The sequence below is a fragment of the Bacillus rossius genome, chromosome 1, assembly GCF_032445375.1.
Source record: "Bacillus rossius redtenbacheri isolate Brsri chromosome 1, Brsri_v3, whole genome shotgun sequence".
Lineage (NCBI taxonomy): Eukaryota > Metazoa > Arthropoda > Insecta > Phasmatodea > Bacillidae > Bacillus > Bacillus rossius.
Genome location: NC_086330.1, coordinates 95,456,831 through 95,478,945, shown reverse-complemented (window position 1 = coordinate 95,478,945; position 22,115 = coordinate 95,456,831). Strand labels below are relative to the sequence as shown.

At 38.5% G+C, this 22,115-nt stretch overlaps 2 protein-coding genes across 2 annotated transcripts in view; one reads left to right on the top strand and one right to left on the bottom strand.

Moving 5' to 3' along the window:
* The first annotated feature begins 206 nt into the window (after window positions 1–206).
* LOC134540468 (dnaJ homolog subfamily C member 30, mitochondrial) lies at window positions 207–1,213 on the top strand. Its single transcript, XM_063383243.1, has one exon. The coding sequence runs from the start codon at window positions 346–348 to the stop codon at window positions 1,024–1,026; it is 681 nt and encodes a 226-aa protein (XP_063239313.1). The 5' UTR covers window positions 207–345; the 3' UTR covers window positions 1,027–1,213.
* A 13,163-nt stretch (window positions 1,214–14,376) lies between these two features.
* The window catches only part of LOC134540461 (phospholipase B1, membrane-associated-like), a 108,171-nt gene continuing 100,432 nt past the window's right edge, over window positions 14,377–22,115 (bottom strand). Inside the window, exon 9 of the mRNA XM_063383233.1 lies at window positions 14,377–14,565. Coding sequence (XP_063239303.1) covers window positions 14,393–14,565 — 173 coding nt within the window. The 3' untranslated portion in view covers window positions 14,377–14,392. The remainder of the gene's footprint in view (window positions 14,566–22,115) is intronic.

Here is a 22,115-nt window from a genome sequence, read left to right as displayed (position 1 = left end):
ATGCTTTACCATACTGAAGATGTACCTATCTAAATTTTTTTGGGAAAATTTTTGACCCCTTATAACATTTTTAACAGTTTTAAATTTTTTATTTCCATTTCCAGGTTTAAATATATTGAAATTTTATTATAAGTCTATGGTGATAACATTTACAAAGTATTTTAGTTATGGCTAAATATTAATTCGAAAGGCTGGTTGCTCTAAGGAAAAAGTTGTTTAAAAACATGGAGTCTCGTTAAGGTTGTGGTTGGCTCTGTGTAGGAAGATTAGTATTGCTGAAAATGTTATCAGACTAATTGTTTCAGAAGTATATATAAAAAATGGAGCATTGCCGGAATTTGTAAAATGGCAAGCATGTTAATGTTGTGTCGACGTAACCCATGGGTTCCACTATTCAAGAATACCCAACAATTTTCAGTAAATTCACAACATTTGAAATCATTATACGACTCATTGGGATTGACTCCGAAAGCAACTCAGTCAGATATTAAAACAGCATACTATAAACTATCCAAAATTCATCACCCGGATAAGAACGAAGGTAGCCAAGAAGCGGCCGACAAGTTCAGAGACATCACAGAAGCTTACGAAGTACTCGGTAATTTGGGACTGCGGAAAAGGTACGACAAAGGCATCTTGCATAGAAGCGACAAAGGTCCCTCTGCTGGTACTGATGCGGAGAAAGCAGATGACTCGTATTCAAGGTTCTACGAGTCTCGCCAGCACCGGAGCAGACCCCCCACAGTCAGTGGGAAGTCACCCATCTACGACTTTGACGAGTGGACCCAGGCGCACTACGGGGCCTCGTTCGCCCGCAGGCAGGCAGCCAAGCGGGAGTACGCCAAGTACAACGAGTGGCACACTTACCACCGGCGCTTCCAGCGGCTTGATCTGGTGTGTTTTTGCGTATTCGTCGTGTTAATGGCATTTTTCTGGGGGGCGATGCCCTGGGATAATTATGATGTTGTTAAGTCTAAGTTGCCAGACACTCCACCGACCAAATCCAATTTTTTTCCTGAAGAATGACCCTTTGCTATATAATAGTATGAATTATTTTAACTGCCTGCTTTTGCGAGAATCCTCGTGTGGTGTATAGTGGGCAAGTTGGTCGCAAAAATTGTGCACGGACAAGCTGAGCAATCAATGGAAGTTTTGGTAATTTCTTAGAATAAACAAGTACCTGGAAAATATAACTTGAAAATTGTGTTTTGAACATTACTAATCTTCTTGGGTTTCCTGTTAAACAGCATTTTAAAATTCTTACTAGATTCTGAATATTCAGTTGTCACTTACCTGACCTAACCAACCTTCCACTCAATTTTACAGTATTTTAAATGTTACTGATGTAATGCGTGAAACGTTCAAATTTATTTGCAGAAAAAATCTATTAAGAAATTAACTATTTGTGAAATCTAAGAATGCTACACTTAGGTGCTCCATTTACTTCCATCTGTTTAATAAGTAATAATGTTACCTATTAATGTGAGGCAAACAGTTTTTCCCTCTTATGTACCCATCTTAGTTCAGTTGATTGGGAACAGGAAACAAGTGGAGCGGGTAACTGTGCTGAAGTTCGCTCTATCCGCTGGCTCTATCCGGCCGCCCGGGTGTCTCATACTACAGCGCACTTGGAACAACAACGGCCTAAGTCATTTCACACAAGTACAGACATTTACATCAACATGACTATATTAATTCAATAAAATATGAGATAATTGCTATATATAAACCTTCCTACATGTGTATACTATCAATTAAAATTATAATTGAAGGTAAAAATGCCATAAAAGACGCACCAGGGCCTCTGAGGGCCTCCAAAGTGTGGTTTATAAGGGTTATGCTATAAACATGATTTTTTTCACCACTTTTGGCCGTCCATACCGATAGAGCTTACATATAGGGACCTTCCTACAAGTATATAGAATAAATAAAAATTATTACATGTGAGCAAACCATCGTAGCGGTTGCACCAGGGCCTCTGAGGGCCTCCAAAGTGTGGTTTTTAAGGCTTTTGCTATAAACATGATTTTTTTTCACCACTTTTGGCCATCCATACCGATAGAGCTGACATATAGGGACCTTCCTACAAGTATATAGAATAAATAAAAAATAATACATGTGAGCAAACCATCGTAGCGGTTGCACCAGGGCCTCTGAGGGCCTCCAAAGTGTGGTATAAAAAAAGGTTATGCTATAAACATGATTTTTTTTCACCACTTTTGGCCATCCATACCGATAGAGCTGACATATAGGGACCTTCCAACAAGTATAAAGAATAAATAAAAAATATTACATAAGAGCAAACCATCGTAGCGGTTGCACCAGGGCCTCTGAGGGCCTCCAAAGTGTGGTTTATAAGGGTTATGCTATAAACATGATTTTTTTTCACCACTTTTGGCCATCCATACCGATAGAGCTGACATATAGGGACCTTCCTACAAGTATATCGAATAAATAAAAATTATTACATGTGAGCAAACCATCGTAGCGGTTGCACCAGGGCCTCTGAGGGCCTCCAGAGTGTGGTTTTAAAGGCTTTTGCTATAAACATGATTTTTTTTCACCACTTTTGGCCATCCATACCGATAGAGCTGACATATAGGGACCTTCCTACAAATATATAGAATAAATAAAAATTATTACATGTGAGCAAACCATCGTAGCGGTTGCACCAGGGCCTCTGAGGGCCTCCAAAGTGTGGTTTTTAAGGCTTTTGCTATAAACATGATTTTTTTTCACCACTTTTGGCCATCCATACCGATAGAGCTGACATATAGGGACCTTCCTTCAAGTATAAAGAAAAAATAAAAGTTATTACATGTGAGCAAACCATCGTAGCGGTTGCACCAGGGCCTCTGAGGGCCTCCAAAGTGTGGTTTTTAAGGCTTTTGCTATAAACATGATTTTGTTTCACCACTTTTGGCCATCCATACCGATAGAGCTGACATATAGCGACCTTCCTACAAGTATATAGAATAAATAAAAAATAATACATGTGAGCAAACCATCGTAGCGGTTGCACCAGGGCCTCTGAGGGCCTCCAAAGTGTGGTTTAAAAACGGTTATGCTATAAACATGATTTTTTTCACCACTTTTGGCTATCCATACCGATAGAGCTGACATATAGGGACCTTCCTACAAGTATATAGAATAAATAAAAAATATTACATAAGAGCAAACCATCGTAGCGGTTGCACCAGGGCCTCTGAGGGCCTCCAAAGTGTGGTTTTTAAGGCTTTTGCTATAAACATGATTTTGTTTCACCACTTTTGGCCATCCATACCGATAGAGCTGACATATAGCGACCTTCCTACAAGTATATAGAATAAATAAAAATTATTACATGTGAGCAAACCATCGTAGCGGTTGCACCAGGGCCTCTGAGGGCCTCCAAAGTGTGGTTTTTAAGGCTTTTGCTATAAACATTATTTTTTTTCACCACTTTTGGCCATCCATACCGATAGAGCTGACATATAGGGACCTTCCTACAAGTATATAGAATAAATAAAAATTATTACATGTGAGCAAACCATCGTAGCGGTTGCACCAAGGCCTCTGAGGGCCTCCAAAGTGTGGTTTATAAGGGTATCTTTCACAAACATTAATTTATTTTACCCTCTTTGGCCATTCATACCAATATAGCTGGTATATAGAAATCTTCCTGCATGTATATAGTATTAATAAACACCCCTCTCCTCCTTTGCATGTGTATAGTTAACATGCGTACGGAGACAATAGCAATATTTTAAGTCCTGCTCAGTTTTGAAAAGTATATAAGTATTTAAGGACACGCTAGGTAGCCTATATAAAGATTGTTTCATGTCATACTGATGCATCTTTTTTTAAATGAAAAACATGCTACTAGTTATTACATATATAAGTGTGCGAATAATATTATATATATTTTAATACAACAATAAATAAATGTACTAATCTATGAAAATTGTTACATATGTTTCTAAGTTACGAACTGATACTTTTCTTGAAAATTTATAAATCCTTTTGTCTATGTATTTCTTTAGACTATCAATTTTTTGAATCTGTTAAGTATACATTGTAAATGACTTGTTTCATAGTATTCCGATATCAACCCAAATCAATGCTGAAATGAAAGTGTGCATAAGTAGTATAAATACATGTATAAATCTATAAATAGTTCAGTAAGCAGATCGATTACATTGAGTGTTAGTGGTATTCAGGTTGGGAGATATTAAAAGAAGCATATTGTTACGAGTTCGTGAGCAGAAACAGGGTTCGTTAAGGATAGCTCAATTAGGTCAATTATGGTTTTCTTTATTCACTGCTATTTACAAACTAACAAAATGTACACTCATGATATCTGTCCACAAGTCACTAATTGTTCCTCAAGTTCACAGCTCACACTCTTCACTGGAGCAAGGCTCAACAGTGGTTCACCTCTTACCTCGCACCTGACCACTCGCACAGACTCACACGCCACTCAGTCGCACACTATGGTCCCGTCACTTTCTTTGCTCGGAAATCGCCACCCGCTCACAAGTAGACTGTCACACTCGTCAATCGGGTCTTCGCTCCCACTCAGACTCACTCACCACTCCCAGCCCACAATGGGAGTTACTCACCTTGCTCTGGGTTCCACTCCTCGACCCACACTCAGACTCACTCTGACTCATTCTGACGTCGGCCTCACCTCCTTATAAAGCCCTCGGCTTCCCGTCCAGAACAATCGGGCAAGTCTCTGAGATATCGCGCGACCTTTGCTGTCGAAGTGCCGAGAAACGCATCGTGAGTCCTGTCGAGGGATGCAGTGGTTGCTCAAAGAACTTCGATAAACACACCAGTATTTTTTTTCCCAAAACGCTCCGATAAGTATGCCAGAATGCTTTTAAGCTGCATTACAGCGGCTTGTGGTAACACAATTCGCGGCAGGTTGTTGCGCCGCCAAAGAGTAATATATCGCGCGAGGCAGACATGAGATAGTGTGCATTGCCAAAGGGTAGGATGTCGCAGGAGAGGATGACAGGGAAGAGGGGAAGGAACAGACGGGCCGAAATGACGCAGGAACGCCCATAACAGCAGCCCATCGCGATCGTAGCAATATATAGGCTTACTTACATCTGTTATTGAAACCTGCTGCTAATAAGTAATAAATTTTGATTTCTAAATTTTGTTGTTTTCAGAAATGTAACAAAAAAAAATTCAGAATTTTTTTGCAATTATGAAAAATTAGTATTATTGATCAATTTTTAGTAAGAATTGTTGTCAATAATTCAACCCCTAACAAAAAGCACAATATCTAGCACGTATTTTTAAAAATTTGTCATGTTTTCAGCTAGACTCATTGCAATAAGGCTAGCAACATGTTAAGGGGCCCGCCTCGTCAGGGGTGTATGTGTGTTAGTGAGGCGGGATGATAAGCGCGACGCTCGCTGGTGCTTCCAGCGCGGTATAGCCTCTAAGCGCAAGTCTCTGAACTGGCGCGCATTCGTCTCGTCGTCACGGGATTACTGTGAAATTTGAGCGGTGACCGTAACATTATATGGCGGAGAAAGGAAGATAAAGGTGTAATGCAAGCCCCTTAAGTGCTTTCAAGAATCTGTACTGATTGTTTTATGCCTAAAAATTACTCTGAAAACACGCGTTTTAGGCATTTTAACGCTTCTAAAAATACAGTTTAAAAACTTAATACGACATTAAAACTACTTTTCGGTCCTCAGCGAACTCTTAAATGCTATTCGTAAATAGGCCCCACTCGGATATCTTGAGTAGTTTTGAAATCGCGTTGTTTTTCCTGAAGCTCTGCACACCGTATGTGTGCCCAGGTAGGCGGACCCCTTAACTAGACAGCATGATTACATTGAGCTAGTTAAATCGAGACGAATGAATTCCCGCATGAATGTCTAGCAAACACATTGAATAGAATCGCTTACACTGGCCCGAATGTTTACATTCGATTTAGTTGATGCTATGTGAATATTCATGTTGCAAAACCAATTTTTTTATTTTCATAATCTTTAGTGATAACGTATTTACCCGATAGGTTAGACTCCGCAGTCCTGTTTTACTTCAGTAATGCTAAACGTTTACATGTTGATTGTATTACAATCGCAGGGGCGGACCCAGGGATGAAACCGGAGGGGAAGGAACCGGTCTTGAGTCTTGATGGGGGTGGGGGGTTGTGTCCTTAAGCTGATTTCAGTGCAAGGCTTTTTTTTAACTACAGTAAGGTATTCTAAGAGTCATGACACAAAATATCTTTCCAGTATATCCTTTTAATTGTTTTTGTTGTGATATGGATAATATTGTTTCCGCAAGGTTCCGCTATTGGGGCGGGGGGAGGGGGACAATTTCCCCCCTTCCCCTCTTCAAACGGCCCCCGTATAATGTACTTCGCTCACCCGATGGTGTAATTATTTAATTGTTTCTAGTTATGCCAAACAGCCATCACATTAACGATGGCTTAATCAAACAAAACATAGAAAGGTATAGTTTTTTTTAAGAACTAGCTGTTAATACATAGGTGCCTAGTGCTTACATTAGGGTCTCTATTCAATACGTTATCTCATCGGATGTACGAATTATGACTTTTTTTTCGAGAATGTAATATAATGTTTACATTTTCGAAGTCAGTGATCGCAAATGCGTCCAAGATCATGTAACGAGGATCGCGGTTGTGATACCAAACATCTCGTCTTAACATCAATTGTCTATACAGTGAAGTGGTAACAAATTGTTACGGCTTCGAGACCACAGTAGAGCTGTAGCAAACCGTATGTATTCGTTACTGAGTAACGGGTGCGGCATCTAGTAACGAGTAACGAAACGTTACACACGAATGCATTTCGTTACTCGCATCTTTCGTATGTTTCACGCATGCACGCGCGTATTCGTTACAAAGAACGATGTTTGTTTATTAATAAAAGTATAATTTGGAAATTCGTCGTCGTTCAAGTTTTTTACTGTTTATTAAAGGTATTGTGTGTGTAGACAAGTTTTAGATTCGAACAGAAACAACGTAAGAAAGTATTTTTTACAAATTATAACTATGTATGTTTTTGTTTTTTATAATCGCGTATTTTCACGTTTTATGTTCTTATCTTAAAATATATATTATAATAAAGCCGCTCTAATGAGAGTTAATTGTTTCTTGGTTAACAAAAGCTGTTAATTATCAAATATTTTTAATTGTTTATATTCGATTTATTTTTATTTACGCGACGTCATACTGTACGCGTACGAAATACGACTCGATACGATGCTGTTACATAACATAGCATGTGCCATGTCATGCGGTATCAGAAGTAACGAGTAACGATACGAAAGTAACGAGTACTAATTGTTATAGTAACGAATACATACGGGTACACATTTTTTCGTTACTTTTACACCTCTAGACCACAGGTATAGTCATGCGGCTGAACAGTAAAGTGTGCACCCTAACTGCAGTATTCCAAATGAACTATCAAAGAGCTAGCTAAGATATAGCTGATAATTAATATTATGTAGGTCTGAGTTAAATTATTGGCGGTATGATAAGAGAAGCTACAAGCTTCGATTAAAATAAGTAATTTAATTATGAAACATATAGGTAAATATCATTGGCATATAACGTTATATGAATAATCGTACAACAAACACCAAACTGGGGCTGAAAATAGCTAATTCACTATATACTACTTTAATTCGCAGTTTTGTGAGAACACCTAGATTTGCAGTTTAACTAAAGCTGTAAATAATATGATCTTTATCTTTTCATGAACAAGTTAGCCATGTCTATCAGCGAAACTTATTTGCATGCTTGTAATGACACTCAATGGTTACCTGTATTATTTTGGAGACGTGCTACAAAAACTTCTGTCCCTTGCGTAGGTACCTACATGTAAAAATTGCGCATAACCGATGTCGAACCATCTCAGTGATATTGTGTTTACACAAATCATCACTTGACATATAAATTAAAGTTGAAATATTCTCCTATTTTATTGTTTGAGTTTGCGTCGTTCAATTAGGTACGTTTTACTCATCAGAATATAGGCTAGATTACAAAACTTTATGAATCAAATTTTTAATTTGTGTAAGACCACTGTAGCATCGTTAAAATGCACATTATTGAAACTACCTAAGTACGAACTAGCTATTCCTTACACTTCATCATGTAAAGGTAAGTGCTTCCTAGGACGCAGGTGCGCTGGTAGCTTGTTTGTCGCAAAATTCCAAGAAACAAGCGAGGCAGAATGCAAATACTTGTTAAAAACAGAATGTATGCGTACCACAGGGCTGTCCAAAATTTATGCGGGATTGACATTATGTTAGCTTACTGCAGATCAAAAGAGAAAAAATAAAACTTATGTAATTGCTTGTAAGTTAGTTGCAATGAGTTTATAAATTTTCTAAATTTTTAATTTTTTCTATTATCAAAATATGTACCCAGTAAATGTTAACTGAATAACGAGAAAAGTATCATAATCCTCAACTGCGCTAATTGAAGTAAATAATTAAATGCCACTATTTTGTTCGCAACGAGTTCATTGGCTGCAATAGCGAAAGTGATAGCTTGACCGAAACTGAACGTTGGCATTATTATGTATCACGCATGATCTTGAACACACGAAAGTAATCACAAGTAGTAATAAAATGTCTTGCTAGACAGATATCCTCATTTGTGACTTGCGGGTGCAAACCTATATATCTCTTATATAGGGCAATATCGACCGATTTGGGTCACAAAATACAAAACAATCAATTACCAACATAAAAAATAAAAATAACAAAATTAAATTTATTTGATGAAAGTATGATTAGCTTGCTACAATTTACAACTACGTAACGAATTTTGTTACAAATAGTTTGCAAGTAAACAAAGTTATGTATCACGCACAGCAAGAGGGCGTGTTTGCTAAATGTCGGGCGAATAGTGCGAATCGGATCTGCAACAAATGCTGCCTACCAAAAAATTACTAAACTATATTTAAACAAATAAATAGACAAAAAAAATTTGATTTTTAAAATAATATACTCATATGAGCATTCAATAATAAACTGACAGACGTTCCAGTTAGCAGATAATATTATATGGTGTTGACACTTTCAACGTACAAATGCATGAAGAATCTGAGGATAAAAAGAAAGTATTTCCATTCGAAAACAAATTATCATGTAAATATCGGCAAATAAAGGGCAATACAAACACAACTTAAAAAAATAAATAAATTCTGCGCAGCGTTAAATTGCTAGCACTACTATACATGCAAGACTGGTTACAGTAAAGAAACATGTTCATAAATAGGTAAGGTATATAAGATTTCTACTTTAACTTTGACAGTGTATGTCAATCATATTACGAAAACGTGTGACTCTCACTTCAGTTATGATGCGAAATTCGTGACACAATGCTTATCCTTCAAAACACTGTTGCTGGTCTCCTTTAGCAAGACTTGTCACTAATTTTAATTAGTTGAGGTCCTTTTCCAGCAAGTGACAATATTAATTTACCTCAACTTGGTTGAAGCCATCTTACTGATAGAAATAAAGAGTTTCTTGTTTACGCCGACTAATGTAGGTTGTCTTCCTAGAAATTCAGCTTGGTATTGCCATTTTTCATTTAAAAATAAAAGTTGCAAATTATTTATTTCAACGAACAATAAGGAAACTGCCCTTACATCTTGACTTCGCAAATCAATCAAAAAAATTTTTTGTTAATGCTTATTCAGCTTGATCTGTTACAGTTGTATGACACACACACACACAGATATATATATATATATCAGGGGCGCAACAACAGCTGGGGGAAAGGGTATTTTGCCCCCCCCCCCCCTCCTTTAAAAACCCAAACAAAACCATGAAGTGGGGGCAAACGGGGGCAAAAAAAATGCTGTGTAATCAATTTTTACATAGTAAAACTGCTTGAATAGCACCATTTTAAACCCTAAAATAAAACTTTCCCGGGATGAGGGGCCCCGAACCTCCCGCTTAATAGGGGGGATCGATGATTCTTTATAAAAAGGTATATAACCTCAAAAAACACACTTTGTAGGCCCTCAGAGGCCCTGGTGCAACCACTACGATAATTTGTTCACATGTAATAATTTATATTTATTCTATATGCTTGTAGGAAGGGCCCTGAATGTCAGCTCTATCGGTATGGATGGCCAAAAGCGGTGAAAGAAAATCATGTTTGTAGCATAACCCATATAAACCACTCTTTGAAGGCCCTCAGAGGCCCTGGTGCAACCGCTACGATGGTTTGCTCACATGTAATAATTTTTATTTATTCTATATACTTGTAGGAAGGTCCCTATATGTAAGCTCTATCGGTATGGATGGCCAAAAGTGGTGAAAAAAAATCATGTTTATAGCAAAAGCCTTAAAAACCACACTTTGGAGGCCCTCAGAGGCCCTGGTGCAACCGCTACGATGGTTTGCTCTTATGTAATATTTTTTATTTATTCTATATACTTGTTGGAAGGTCCCTATATGTCAGCTCTATCGGTATGGATGGCCAAAAGTGGTGAAAAAAATCATGTTTATAGCATAACCTTTTTTAAACCACACTTTGGAGGCCCTCAGAGGCCCTGGTGCAACCGCTACGATGGTTTGCTCACATGTAATAATTTTTATTTATTCTATATATTTGTAGGAAGGTCCCTATATGTCAGCTCTATCGGTATGGGTGGCCAAAAGTGGTGAAAAAAAATCATGTTTATAGCAAAAGCCTTTAAAACCACACTCTGGAGGCCCTCAGAGGCCCTGGTGCAACCGCTACGATGGTTTGCTCACATGTAATAATTTTTATTTATTCGATATACTTGTAGGAAGGTCCCTATATGTCAGCTCTATCGGTATGGATGGCCAAAAGTGGTGAAAAAAAATCATGTTTATAGCATAACCCTTATAAACCACACTTTGGAGGCCCTCAGAGGCCCTGGTGCAACCGCTACGATGGTTTGCTCTTATGTAATATTTTTTATTTATTCTTTATACTTGTTGGAAGGTCCCTATATGTCAGCTCTATCGGTATGGATGGCCAAAAGTGGTGAAAAAAAATCATGTTTATAGCATAACCTTTTTTTATACCACACTTTGGAGGCCCTCAGAGGCCCTGGTGCAACCGCTACGATGGTTTGCTCACATGTATTATTTTTTATTTATTCTATATACTTGTAGGAAGGTCCCTATATGTCAGCTCTATCGGTATGGATGGCCAAAAGTGGTGAAAAAAAATCATGTTTATAGCAAAAGCCTTAAAAACCACACTTTGGAGGCCCTCAGAGGCCCTGGTGCAACCGCTACGATGGTTTGCTCACATGTAATAATTTTTATTTATTCTATATACTTGTAGGAAGGTCCCTATATGTAAGCTCTATCGGTATGGACGGCCAAAAGTGGTGAAAAAAATCATGTTTATAGCATAACCCTTATAAACCACACTTTGGAGGCCCTCAGAGGCCCTGGTGCGTCTTTTATGGCATTTTTACCTTCAATTATAATTTTAATTGATAGTATACACATGTAGGAAGGTTTATATATAGCAATTATCTCATATTTTATTGAATTAATATAGTCATGTTGATGTAAATGTCTGTACTTGTGTGAAATGACTTAGGCCGTTGTTGTTCCAAGTGCGCTGTAGTATGAGACACCCGGGCGGCCGGATAGAGCCAGCGGATAGAGCGAACTTCAGCACAGTAGCGGGTATGCTGGTGTGGGTGAAAGTTCCATATCATGTATCCAAGTTAATCCTTTGATCCTGATTGCATGATCCTGTTTACATGATGCTTGCTTATTTAATTTAGTATGTCAAAAAATTATTACAAAAACTTGTGATATTACAATGAGTCAAGATCATAAGATGAATTAGAAAAAAAAATCTCATCTAGACCTGACACATTTTGTTTGTATTGTGATAATCAAGTTTTTGTTTGGTCACAATCTTTTGATTTATTAAGTTAAAACAACATGCATCATGTACCACAGTCAGTGTATAAAGGATCATGCTACCAGTATCAAGGAGTAAACTAGGATACGTGATTCGGAATAATTACATATGCTTCAGAAAAATAACCAAAAAAATATTTTGAGTAATAAGTAGAAACTACATTTTTGTTAATGGCTTAACATGTACAGAAATTTACTACTCAAGATAATTGTTTAGCCTAGTATGCTTTCTTACTGTAAGTGTACTTAAAAAATTAAAATTATATTATATTTTTAATTTTACACCCAAGAATGACTCACTTCTTTGGTAATTCCGCTTGTATCTATTAGTTAGTCTGGGAAACATTTTCCCCTGAATGAATATCACATCAACTAACCTATGAAATTGTTTCAGAGTGCCTTTGAATGGTACAAAAAATGTAGTAGCTTATTACTTATTGAACTATTGAACTGTTGAGAATGTTGTGAAACATCTGATTCTCTGCTGAAATTTATTGTATTTTAACAGAATTAGGTATTCAAATCTATTAAGTAACTGAAGAAATGACCTTTGGACTTATAAAGTCCTGCAAGTTTGAACTACAGTTTTCTACATTCACTTATTTATTTTTATCTATACATTACCTTATTTTGCTCTAGTATAATTCTATGAGTTTCTCTTGTTAACTTTTTAATTAACATTTTAAAGTTGTATTAGGTATTTTAAATCTTCATTTTGGAACATTGCTACAAGACGTGTGGTTGATGTAGTATTAAAAGTCTCCGATTTTCTTGGTCTAAAATTTTGATTGGTATAAGCAGATATGCAAGACATTGTGTGCTTTCTTTACAAATACAGGGATGTATAAAAAAGTGTTTCTGATTTTGTAAAGTTTTAATGGCATATATGTAAGTTTGCGACTACATTTCAGGCTGGTACTTGATGTAGATTGTAAATATGAATCAGGTGACTGTGATGACTCTACTTGTAAATACTGTACAGCATTACACCGCAAAATGTTATTAAAGTATAGTGTTTTTCTTCACACAAGGCGGCTTATTTTCTGCTTGCTTTACGAAAGTTGCGACTGGGAAAGGGGCGAGAATGCTGGGACGCAGCGATGTGCTCTTTCTGCCTGCTGTGGTGGTCACTCTGGAGGTACTCTCTGCACTGGAGGTAGGAAATCGGAACATCTGCAAATTTATTGACCAGTGAAGAGTTTGAATGCCTCCTTAATTTCTTTAAAAAAATACTTAATTTTGATTTTTATTGCTTAAGAGCCCTTAAATAGATTATGTGTAAGTAAACTATGTGTAAAAAATATATTGATATTCATGTATATCTGAAGACATTTAAATCCTTAACCGGCCCCTTTAAAAGTCCTTATTTTTTATTTATGTAAAAAATGTACAAACTATGCAGTGTACTGCACTTTGTACTCTCATCATATTCAGTTGTTTCCAGGCTGCCAGCTTTGTGAGATACCTTGGCTGCAGGGGCATAAATCCCCTGTGACTCCTACAGAGCTGCGTGGCTGGGTTTGATGTGATCACGTGCAACCCAGGGCGACAGGGTGTGATCGCTAGCTTGTCACGAGTGTAGTCTGTTCAGTCCCAGCTCCCGCCATCTCTCAGCTCAATGAGTTTGATGTATTTTGCTTAAAGCCTCGTTATACAGCAGTTTTTTGTCAGACCCTGTCTTGACTTCTCTTTATAAGATGTGGATGGCCCGTATGGCCACAGGTATCATTATTCATTAGTCATTTTGTTGATTTTTTTAAATGAAATATTAAATGCTGTGTTTTGAGTTATAGAATTTAAATTTTAAGTAAAAATGCTCAAAAGTGTTAAAATAGTACATACATTTGGACCAGCTGTAAATCTTGTATCTATGTAATTTTGAATTTGTTTTCTTTTAATGATTATTTATTTGTTGTTGGGATGGTATATAAATATATAGAAACTTTATTTTATATATTTATTAGTAATTCACTTTATTTCCTGCAAATATGAGTTTTGAATTTTTTGTTAACAGTATATGGTATTAATCTGACAACTTGAATATTGTAGCTCCAGAAAAACCAAGTGTCATTGGAATGAGTGAGTGAATTTTTTTTTAAATTTTTCCACTCGCAACTATCCCCCTCGTGGTTAGCAACCAATAATTCGCAAGTGAAATGTTTTTTCACGGAGGGGAATTCGGCTTGAGGGTCTTTTGATTACATAACTTCCGAGAGCTCACGCGTTGGCGTGGTTGTGCAACTTTAACTAATTGGTCTTTAGTTAGCCATATTAAGTCTATGTAAACATACTGATGGCTAACTAATCAACCTTGAGAGGATTGCAGACTGCTCACACATTTCAGGTTAAGGGCCCTGAATGCAAAGGTAGATTTAAAACCAAGAAATAAATATGATTCAGTAAACTGCTATTGTATTCAGGGCTGGTTTTGAGATCATACATTTCAAATAAAAAATGCTTGTGTAACTTTAGTTTAAATTTATTTTTCTGTAGTGTTGGTGTCAGCGCCACTGTTTTGTGCCCCGCTGTTCTCGCTGGTGTAGAAGTACGGCTGCTCCGGTGTTGGACACTTGAAGGTCCTGAAAGGTTTATCCCAGGCCGTCGTTTTCTTGCCGACCGGCTCCAGCAGGTTGTTCCACAAGCTGTTAGCACCTGTGGACAGGAAGCGCCGCATGCTGAGACTCTCTTACACAATACAATCTAAGGAAATGTTCTGAAGCATAATGGTTTAATTGTTGCAAAAAAAAATAGTATAAACTACTCATGTTGGTCCACGTGAGTAAAATTTAAGGGGAAATATTTGTGGTGCATTGCAATTTCAGTAGTCCTGCTACTTAGTGATGTGTTGTTTGTGAACGATTCGTTCAAAATGAACGAATCTTTGAGCAAATAAAATCATATGATTTATTCACGATGTAAAGAATCGGTTCTTTGAGAGTCAATTCCGTGAAAGCTGAACACGAGTCATAAGAATGAAATGGCGAGAGAACAAGATGAGAACCGGTCACGTGGCCAGTCTGATTCGTTCCTTGGATTCATTAATGAAATGAATCATGATGTCAGGAGTCAGAGTAATCAGTAACCGCTGCGTGAGTGTGCTTATAAACAAGAGCAAACGATACTAGGATAAAATAAAATAGGGTAACATGAAAAGTATATACACCTGACAATGTCACTGGTTAAGTAGTAGTTTAAAAGTTATTTACCACATACACAAACTTTGAAAATAAAAAGCTAACATATCATGCAAACTAAAAACAAAAAGAAAAGTAACAATAAAAAATGCACCACACCATTTTTGGGCTAATGGCTTCACATTGCGTGTACTAGCATTCTATAGTAGTCCTAAAACCAGGTTGTTCAGTTGTTGCTTATATATTTAAATTACAAATTATTAATATCATATAAAGAAAACTAACATGTTAAAAAAAAGTTTAACAAAGGGATTTATTTTAAACAAAATTATAATATTAAAATTTTCATCAGCTGTCGAACCTAAATGAATACTGACGTGCAAACACTTGCTAATATGTCATTATGTAATGCAAATATGTCTGACATGTTAAACTCTTTCTGTTGTGCTCCTGGTTAGAGAACTATAGTCCAGCAGGACTGGGTGTTGCGATTTCCTTTCACGGAAAGCAATGTTAAACCATTCTACAATCAACCTTCCATGAAAATCCCAGGTACACTGCGGCTTACCACCTTGACATTACCCGGGATAATCGTGCTCGGACACAAGTTTAAAGGAATCATCATCAATGCGATTCTGTTTGCAAATGCTCCCGAATTATATATGTGTATCTGCAGGAAACATTTGCAGTGATCAACAGTCAATATTTTTGTAACAGACAGTGTACAGCTAGACGTCTGGAGTTTCAGCTTGCTGAGCCGAGCAGATTACGATAACCAGCCAGGCCCAAAGACGGAACTAATACTCGAAAAGGTCAATGAGTTATGACTCTTGATAAGAGCCAGATCTCGTAGAAGAACGAAATGAACAAATCTTTTTAATGAATTATTACATGGAACTAATTAAAATTAATCGTTATGCTCATCACTAACGCTAATACAACTAGATGGGACTGGATCACCGGAAGTTGGTAGTCCTGACTTACAATTTGTCTTAAAATGCATGAAATGCAAGTTTTATATGGGAGTGTACACAGAATTTCGACATTAAGGGGATGGGGATTTTTGTGGGGATGAGTAAAACTATAAAAATCATTGTGCTTTATTCATAACAACTTTTACTATACCTTAATTTTAGTGTTAATACTATTGAGCCAACTAAGGATGTAGAAAATTAGTAAATGCTGCTGCTTTTTTTAAATCCAGCCCAAATTAACCAGATGTGCGGGACAAGCTGTTTGTATTAGCGGGACTCTACTGTTAAATAAAAATAATACTGAAAAGTTTGTCAATGCACCTTAAAAAACCAAAATGTAAGTAATACGCCATATGGCACCAAACTTAAACTAACTCATGAAATTAATCTGTATTTTTAAAAAAAATAACTCAGCTCATGAAAATTAAATCTTTATTTGTATTAATTTAATAAATTAAATTTAGTTCAAAGTTTCTACCAAACTATATCAACCAAAATTGTAGATAAAATTAACTTATTTTGAATTTGTTCTTATATTCTAAGATTTCGTTTCCCAACATGCAAATGCTTACATACTGATAAAATTTAATTTTGAGTAATTCTTAGTCATACTTGTTTGAAAATTTTTTATTCTAAACTTATTTTATATATCAACAGTCCAAATCACACTATTTTTGTAAACAAAGTATCAAGAAACATTTTATTATCATATTATGTTGAATTATATACACTAGCTGCCCGACCCGGCTTCCCACGGCTATTCTAATTGAAAAATTTAAGCCACATCTCCCATTTACAGTAATGGTAAATAAAAAAAATTCAGTGAAAATTTATTACAATGCTGTATAATGTACCGGAGAGAAAATGAATAGCACCGATGGTTTCCCGACTCGTGCACGCAACGTACAACTGATGTACCCGTACTTCGCTACGGCAGTCTACAGGCAGATCACTCTTGCGCCGCTCATTATACATGCCCCTCCTTGTGGATACGCCACTGCCGCGCGATGCCCGTTGCCATGGAGACGCAGAAGGCATGAACAATGCAAAATCCTGTTCTCATGCAGACTAAGTACCCACTGTTGCCTGGTTTTAACCACCCATGGGATCTAATTTTCGGAAAATGTCATCCTGCATAACATAAGGAATATTATATACTTAAAAAAAGGGCACTAAAAAACAAATTAAACACAGAAAGAGGAAAAGAAACAATAGTTTAGGTTTGCGATTTAAAGTGATAAAAAGTATTTAAATACTAATTGAACTTTTATGAGGGTACTGATTGCTTCGTTGTTAATATCACACGGGTGTTTTTTACTTGTATGGGAAAATTAAGAATGATAAGGCATCTAGTGCGTGGCAACAATGTTAATAGGCAATAGGAAATAAACTTCTAGCGCCTGCGCAATTGTCAACACATACTTTGTACATGTACTGCATGTTGTATCTAACCCCCTCCAACGCATTTCATTCTAAATAGGACTTTTAGTGAGGATCCCTAATGTTATTGATAATATAATATAGCCTATAGCCTTCCTCGATAAATGTACTATCCAACACTGAAAGAATTTTTCAAATCGGACCAGTGGTTCCTGAGATTAGTGCGTTCAAACAAACAAACTCTTCAGCTTTATAATATTAGTATAGATATTATGAATTAGCTGAAGTTTAAAACAATAACACCAAAATTTTGTTTTATAAATGAATTGGGCTTAAAATTAATGCAATATAAATCTTGCCTGTTGTAATAATTCTGTATAAGAATCAGATTTGTTTTGTTGTACAAATGTCTTTCAATTGCTGACATTAATGGACTCACAAATTAAATCTACCACTCTTAAACTAACCATACATCAGACACTAGCTAATAAACTGTGGTTTTGCTCAAGTGATTTAAAAGTATTGTTGATATTTTACCATTGTAAGATAAGTATGTGATGTATTTCCAACATTTTTACTGAAGAAATAGACACAAAAAATTCTCAGGTGTATTCATAACAAAACTGTTCAATAATGATATTAAAGTCATTTTGTGTATTTGTGTAAGCTTTTTTTTATATTTTTTTTTTTAATTTTGTTAGCATAGATTAATATCTAATTTTATAACACCCTTTTTCCCACGACTTTGCTGGTGTGGACTTCAGAATTATATCCAGAGAGGGAATGAATTATAAAAAAATGTGAGCGAGTCTTACAGTTCTCACCAGTGACGAGTAACATCTAACCTCGGTAACGGTTCTCATGTTGCAAATACACAGAACTCGGACATGAAATGTAATGTAGAAATCTTAAAGTATGATAAGTACATATACACAAATAGTGTTTTCAACTAAATTTCTGGACTTGAATACTACATAGTTTCGCACCCGCCGCTAAAATTTGCTGCCGGAGCAGCAAAGTCGACTATCGAATCATTCTATTCGCAGAGTGAAAGAGTATGTAATAGTGATGGGTCGTTCGTTAACGATTCGTTCAAAAAGAACGAATCTTTGAGAGAACGAAATCTTGCGATTCGTTCGCGATGTAAAGAACCGGCTCTTTGAGAGCCGGTACCTTGAAAGATTCGGAAGAACGAAAACGCGGAGAGAACGAGAGAACGAGATGAGAGAACCGGCCACGCGCCCGGTCTGATTCGTTCGTGAAATGAATCATGACGTCAGGAGTCTGAAGAATTAGTAATCACAGCGTGTGCATGTTCACAAGAGCAAACGATAACTGATCAAATAAAATAGGGTAACATGAAAAGTATCTATACCTGAAAATGTCAACTGTTAAGTAGTGGTTTAAAATTGCTTTTTCACATTCACATACACAAATTTGGAAATAAAAAACTAAAAAAAAAAAAAAACGTATGAATTAAAAAATAACAGGGAAAGTAACTACAAATGTTCACATTTACCATTTTTGGGTTAATTAATGTACTTCATTTGTTTCTCTTCATACTGAATCGCAGTAGTAGTATTAAATTTTTGTCTTTTTTCTCTAAATGTGTTGGTCTACATGTAAACACTTTACTGTCACTAGAGTGTAAATAGCCTATATATTAATATTTGTAACTTAAAGAGTAATAAAATATAAATAATCTTGTTTCATACACGCAACTGTGATTCACTGGTTACGGAAAGCAATGTTCAAATTCAAATACAAAAACACGTACGTAATACTCTAAAGGATGAACGAGTTACGACACCTGATAAAAGAGCCAGATCCCATACACAGAAAAGAACGAATTGACCGAGATGAACGAATCGTTCTGAACGAATCATTTCACGGCACTGATCCAAAAGAACCGATTCGGTCAAAAGATCCGTTCTGCCCATCACTAGTATGTAAATAATATAATGAAACGGCTCTGATAAAAACGAAAAAGACTTGAAACAAATCCTTAACTCCGGCTTTGGACCTGTTATTCAACAAGGAATTTTATTAAAATACTGCACATCTTGTTAAAATTTATTAAACAGCTAATCTTAAAAGTTTCCACATTCATTACATAACTATAAATTTTAAAGTATTAAAGGGTAGTTGTGCTATTATAAAGTTTTATTTTTTAATACTACCTAAACAATTTCATGGACATTCATTTCCTAATAAACACAATTAACTATTTAAATTTTATTTTAAGTTAAAATAGAGGATATAGGCCTACCCAGTATGAAATAATCAAGCCTATGGACTGAGCTATATATTTAATAATATTATAGCAATAATATACACAAATATAATGTATTGATATATTGATGTCCCTCGGCTTCCGGTCCCTATTTCCCCGTTTACTGGAAATTCCTGTTATGCCCGTACTGCTCTCGTCGGAGAGGTGTGGGTCCAGGCCGACGTGGCCGGGACCGGGAAATACGGGACCTGGAGGGATGGCGAGGAAGAATGATAGGTAGATTTAAAGGACCACTCGATGTTAATCGTTCCACGAGCTCTTTATTGCATCCTGAGAGCTTGCCGCGGCCTGGCGGATCCGTCGCGGGGTGTGCGCCCTTCCCACGAAGACCCAGACTCCCGAAGACCGTCTCATACGGCCCACTCGTCCCGACGCGAACTAGCAGTCCTCCCACGTAACAAAGTCCCTGATTGCCAACTGCTTCAAAAAGGCACGTGATGCGTGCGCGGTTCTTTACGTACTGACTCGTAACGACGGCGATAGTTCGGCGATGCGTAACTATGCTTACCCGTCCTATAATGACCGACTCGTGACGTAACTCGTAACTCGTAACTTGGACACCCAATCGCGTGGGCGGCACAACGTAGGCAGCTCGGCTGCTGCAAATGCTCGTACAGTGGCGGTGTCGCCGGACAGCGAGCTCGGTAGACACGTCTCGCGATCAGCGCGGAGCGGCGCGCACGTCCGCCGCTGAACGAGTCCTGAGTCCAACTGCCCTTCCCCGCCCGCCCGCGGGCCGTCGCGCGCGGGCTGCGGGGGAGGGGAGGAGAAATCGGCCGGCGTGGGAGAGCGCCACCCCTCGCGACGCGGATGAGCGCCAGGCCGCGATTACATATTAACACTGCGACACATTTGCGAGAATTACAAGACTATTTACACACTAATAAATACATTACGGTTAAATTATTTACACACTTAAAAAGTCACGGTCATTTGGAAAGAATATATACAACACAGAAACATTTACACACTAATAATGGCTCACTGGCATGCTAGGGCGCACGCGGGTGCGTCCCTGGCCGATGCACAACACTGAGGGTTCACTGGGGAAACAAGGGAGGACGTTGACGAGGCATAACGGCCTGAAGGAGCCGAGGAGACACTTGGGTCGACGTCTATATATATATATATTGACGCCTTCTGCCTTCTGCCAAGGTGATGTTGAGGGTGTGGAGTTGCTTCTGGGCGCCAACTAGCAATAATAACTACGTGCTAGTGCGTAGCCGAGACTCTTGACTCAGGGCGTGACGTCGCCACGTGGCCGGCAGGCCGTAAGGGTCGTTCCGACAGAGTTACCCCCGGCTGTTTTAGCCACCAGGGACGCTATACTACGGGCGTTGTAACAAATACGCTGGGGCTCAATTCAAAGTGATTTATTGTCAGGCATGCTATACATGCGCTGCGTCGTGCATGACCCGCTTACTGGGAGCCGCGCTCTACAGGACACGTTTCTGATGGGCTGAAAACTCACGCAATTCCGGTAGAAACGGCAAGGGCTGAGGTCGAGAGGCTCCGCGGGCGACTCGCGTCTCGTCTCCTTGGAGGGCGGTGATTAACTGGCGAGGGCTGTGACGTCCGCACGACTCCCCAGCCTCACTCCCGCGAAAACGTGTCGTGTGCAAAAGTAATCCCGGGCTATGCACGCCGCCTGATCGCGCTAAATTCCAGAATTACAATTAATATTTAAACATAGTCATTACTTAATTAATATTGTTTTTTAGAGTGCTGAATGTTAATTTCAAAGTCCAGATAATCAGGTCACCTAACGGTACCCCCGTGGTCGACTTTCGCGCGGGCGACAGTCGATTAGGCAGGGCAGCTTACGTTCGAGGCATTGCACCACCCTGCACCCAGGTGAGTTCACGTCGCACACGCTCGGGGCGAGGCGGCGATGCGCCATAGCGGTCTGTGCGGATTCGAGGAGCACTAATGGTTGGCGTCAAATGCCCCCCTTTTCCTGAGGCCGCTATGGTCATCGACGCCCCGATCACACGCATTGCCTCGTTGCACTGAGGCCACCACTGCCTTGGGGGATTGGTCCCGGGGCTGCTGGGTTTTGGGCGAACGGGGGAAGCAGAGACATGACACCGAGGCGGGGTACGTCGGGGTGTGGTTTCCGGTCTACTGGTGGTCGTAGTGGGTGCCAAATGAACTCCCTGAGGTGCCCCGGATTTTGGCGGACTCGGGTGGACTGTCGTGGTCCCTCGGCACTAATGTTCCCCCCTCCCACCCCGGGAGCTGTCTGGGCACCACCCTCCCCCTTGCCGGGAGGAGCAATGGGTACCTCTTGGCTGCCGCCCTCGCAGCATCCTCTCGTCGGCGCCCTGCGCGCTCGGTGGGACTGTCTGACCTCAGGCTGGTCGGGGGGGTAAAAAACCCCGGGGCATGGCTGAGCGGTCATGGTAGTTGGCCCGCTGGGGC

What these genes read in the sequence shown, in the direction of transcription:
- LOC134540468 (XM_063383243.1), top strand. Translation starts at nt 346, where the DNA reads ATGGCAAGCATGTTAATGTTGTGTCGACGTAACCCATGGGTTCCACTA.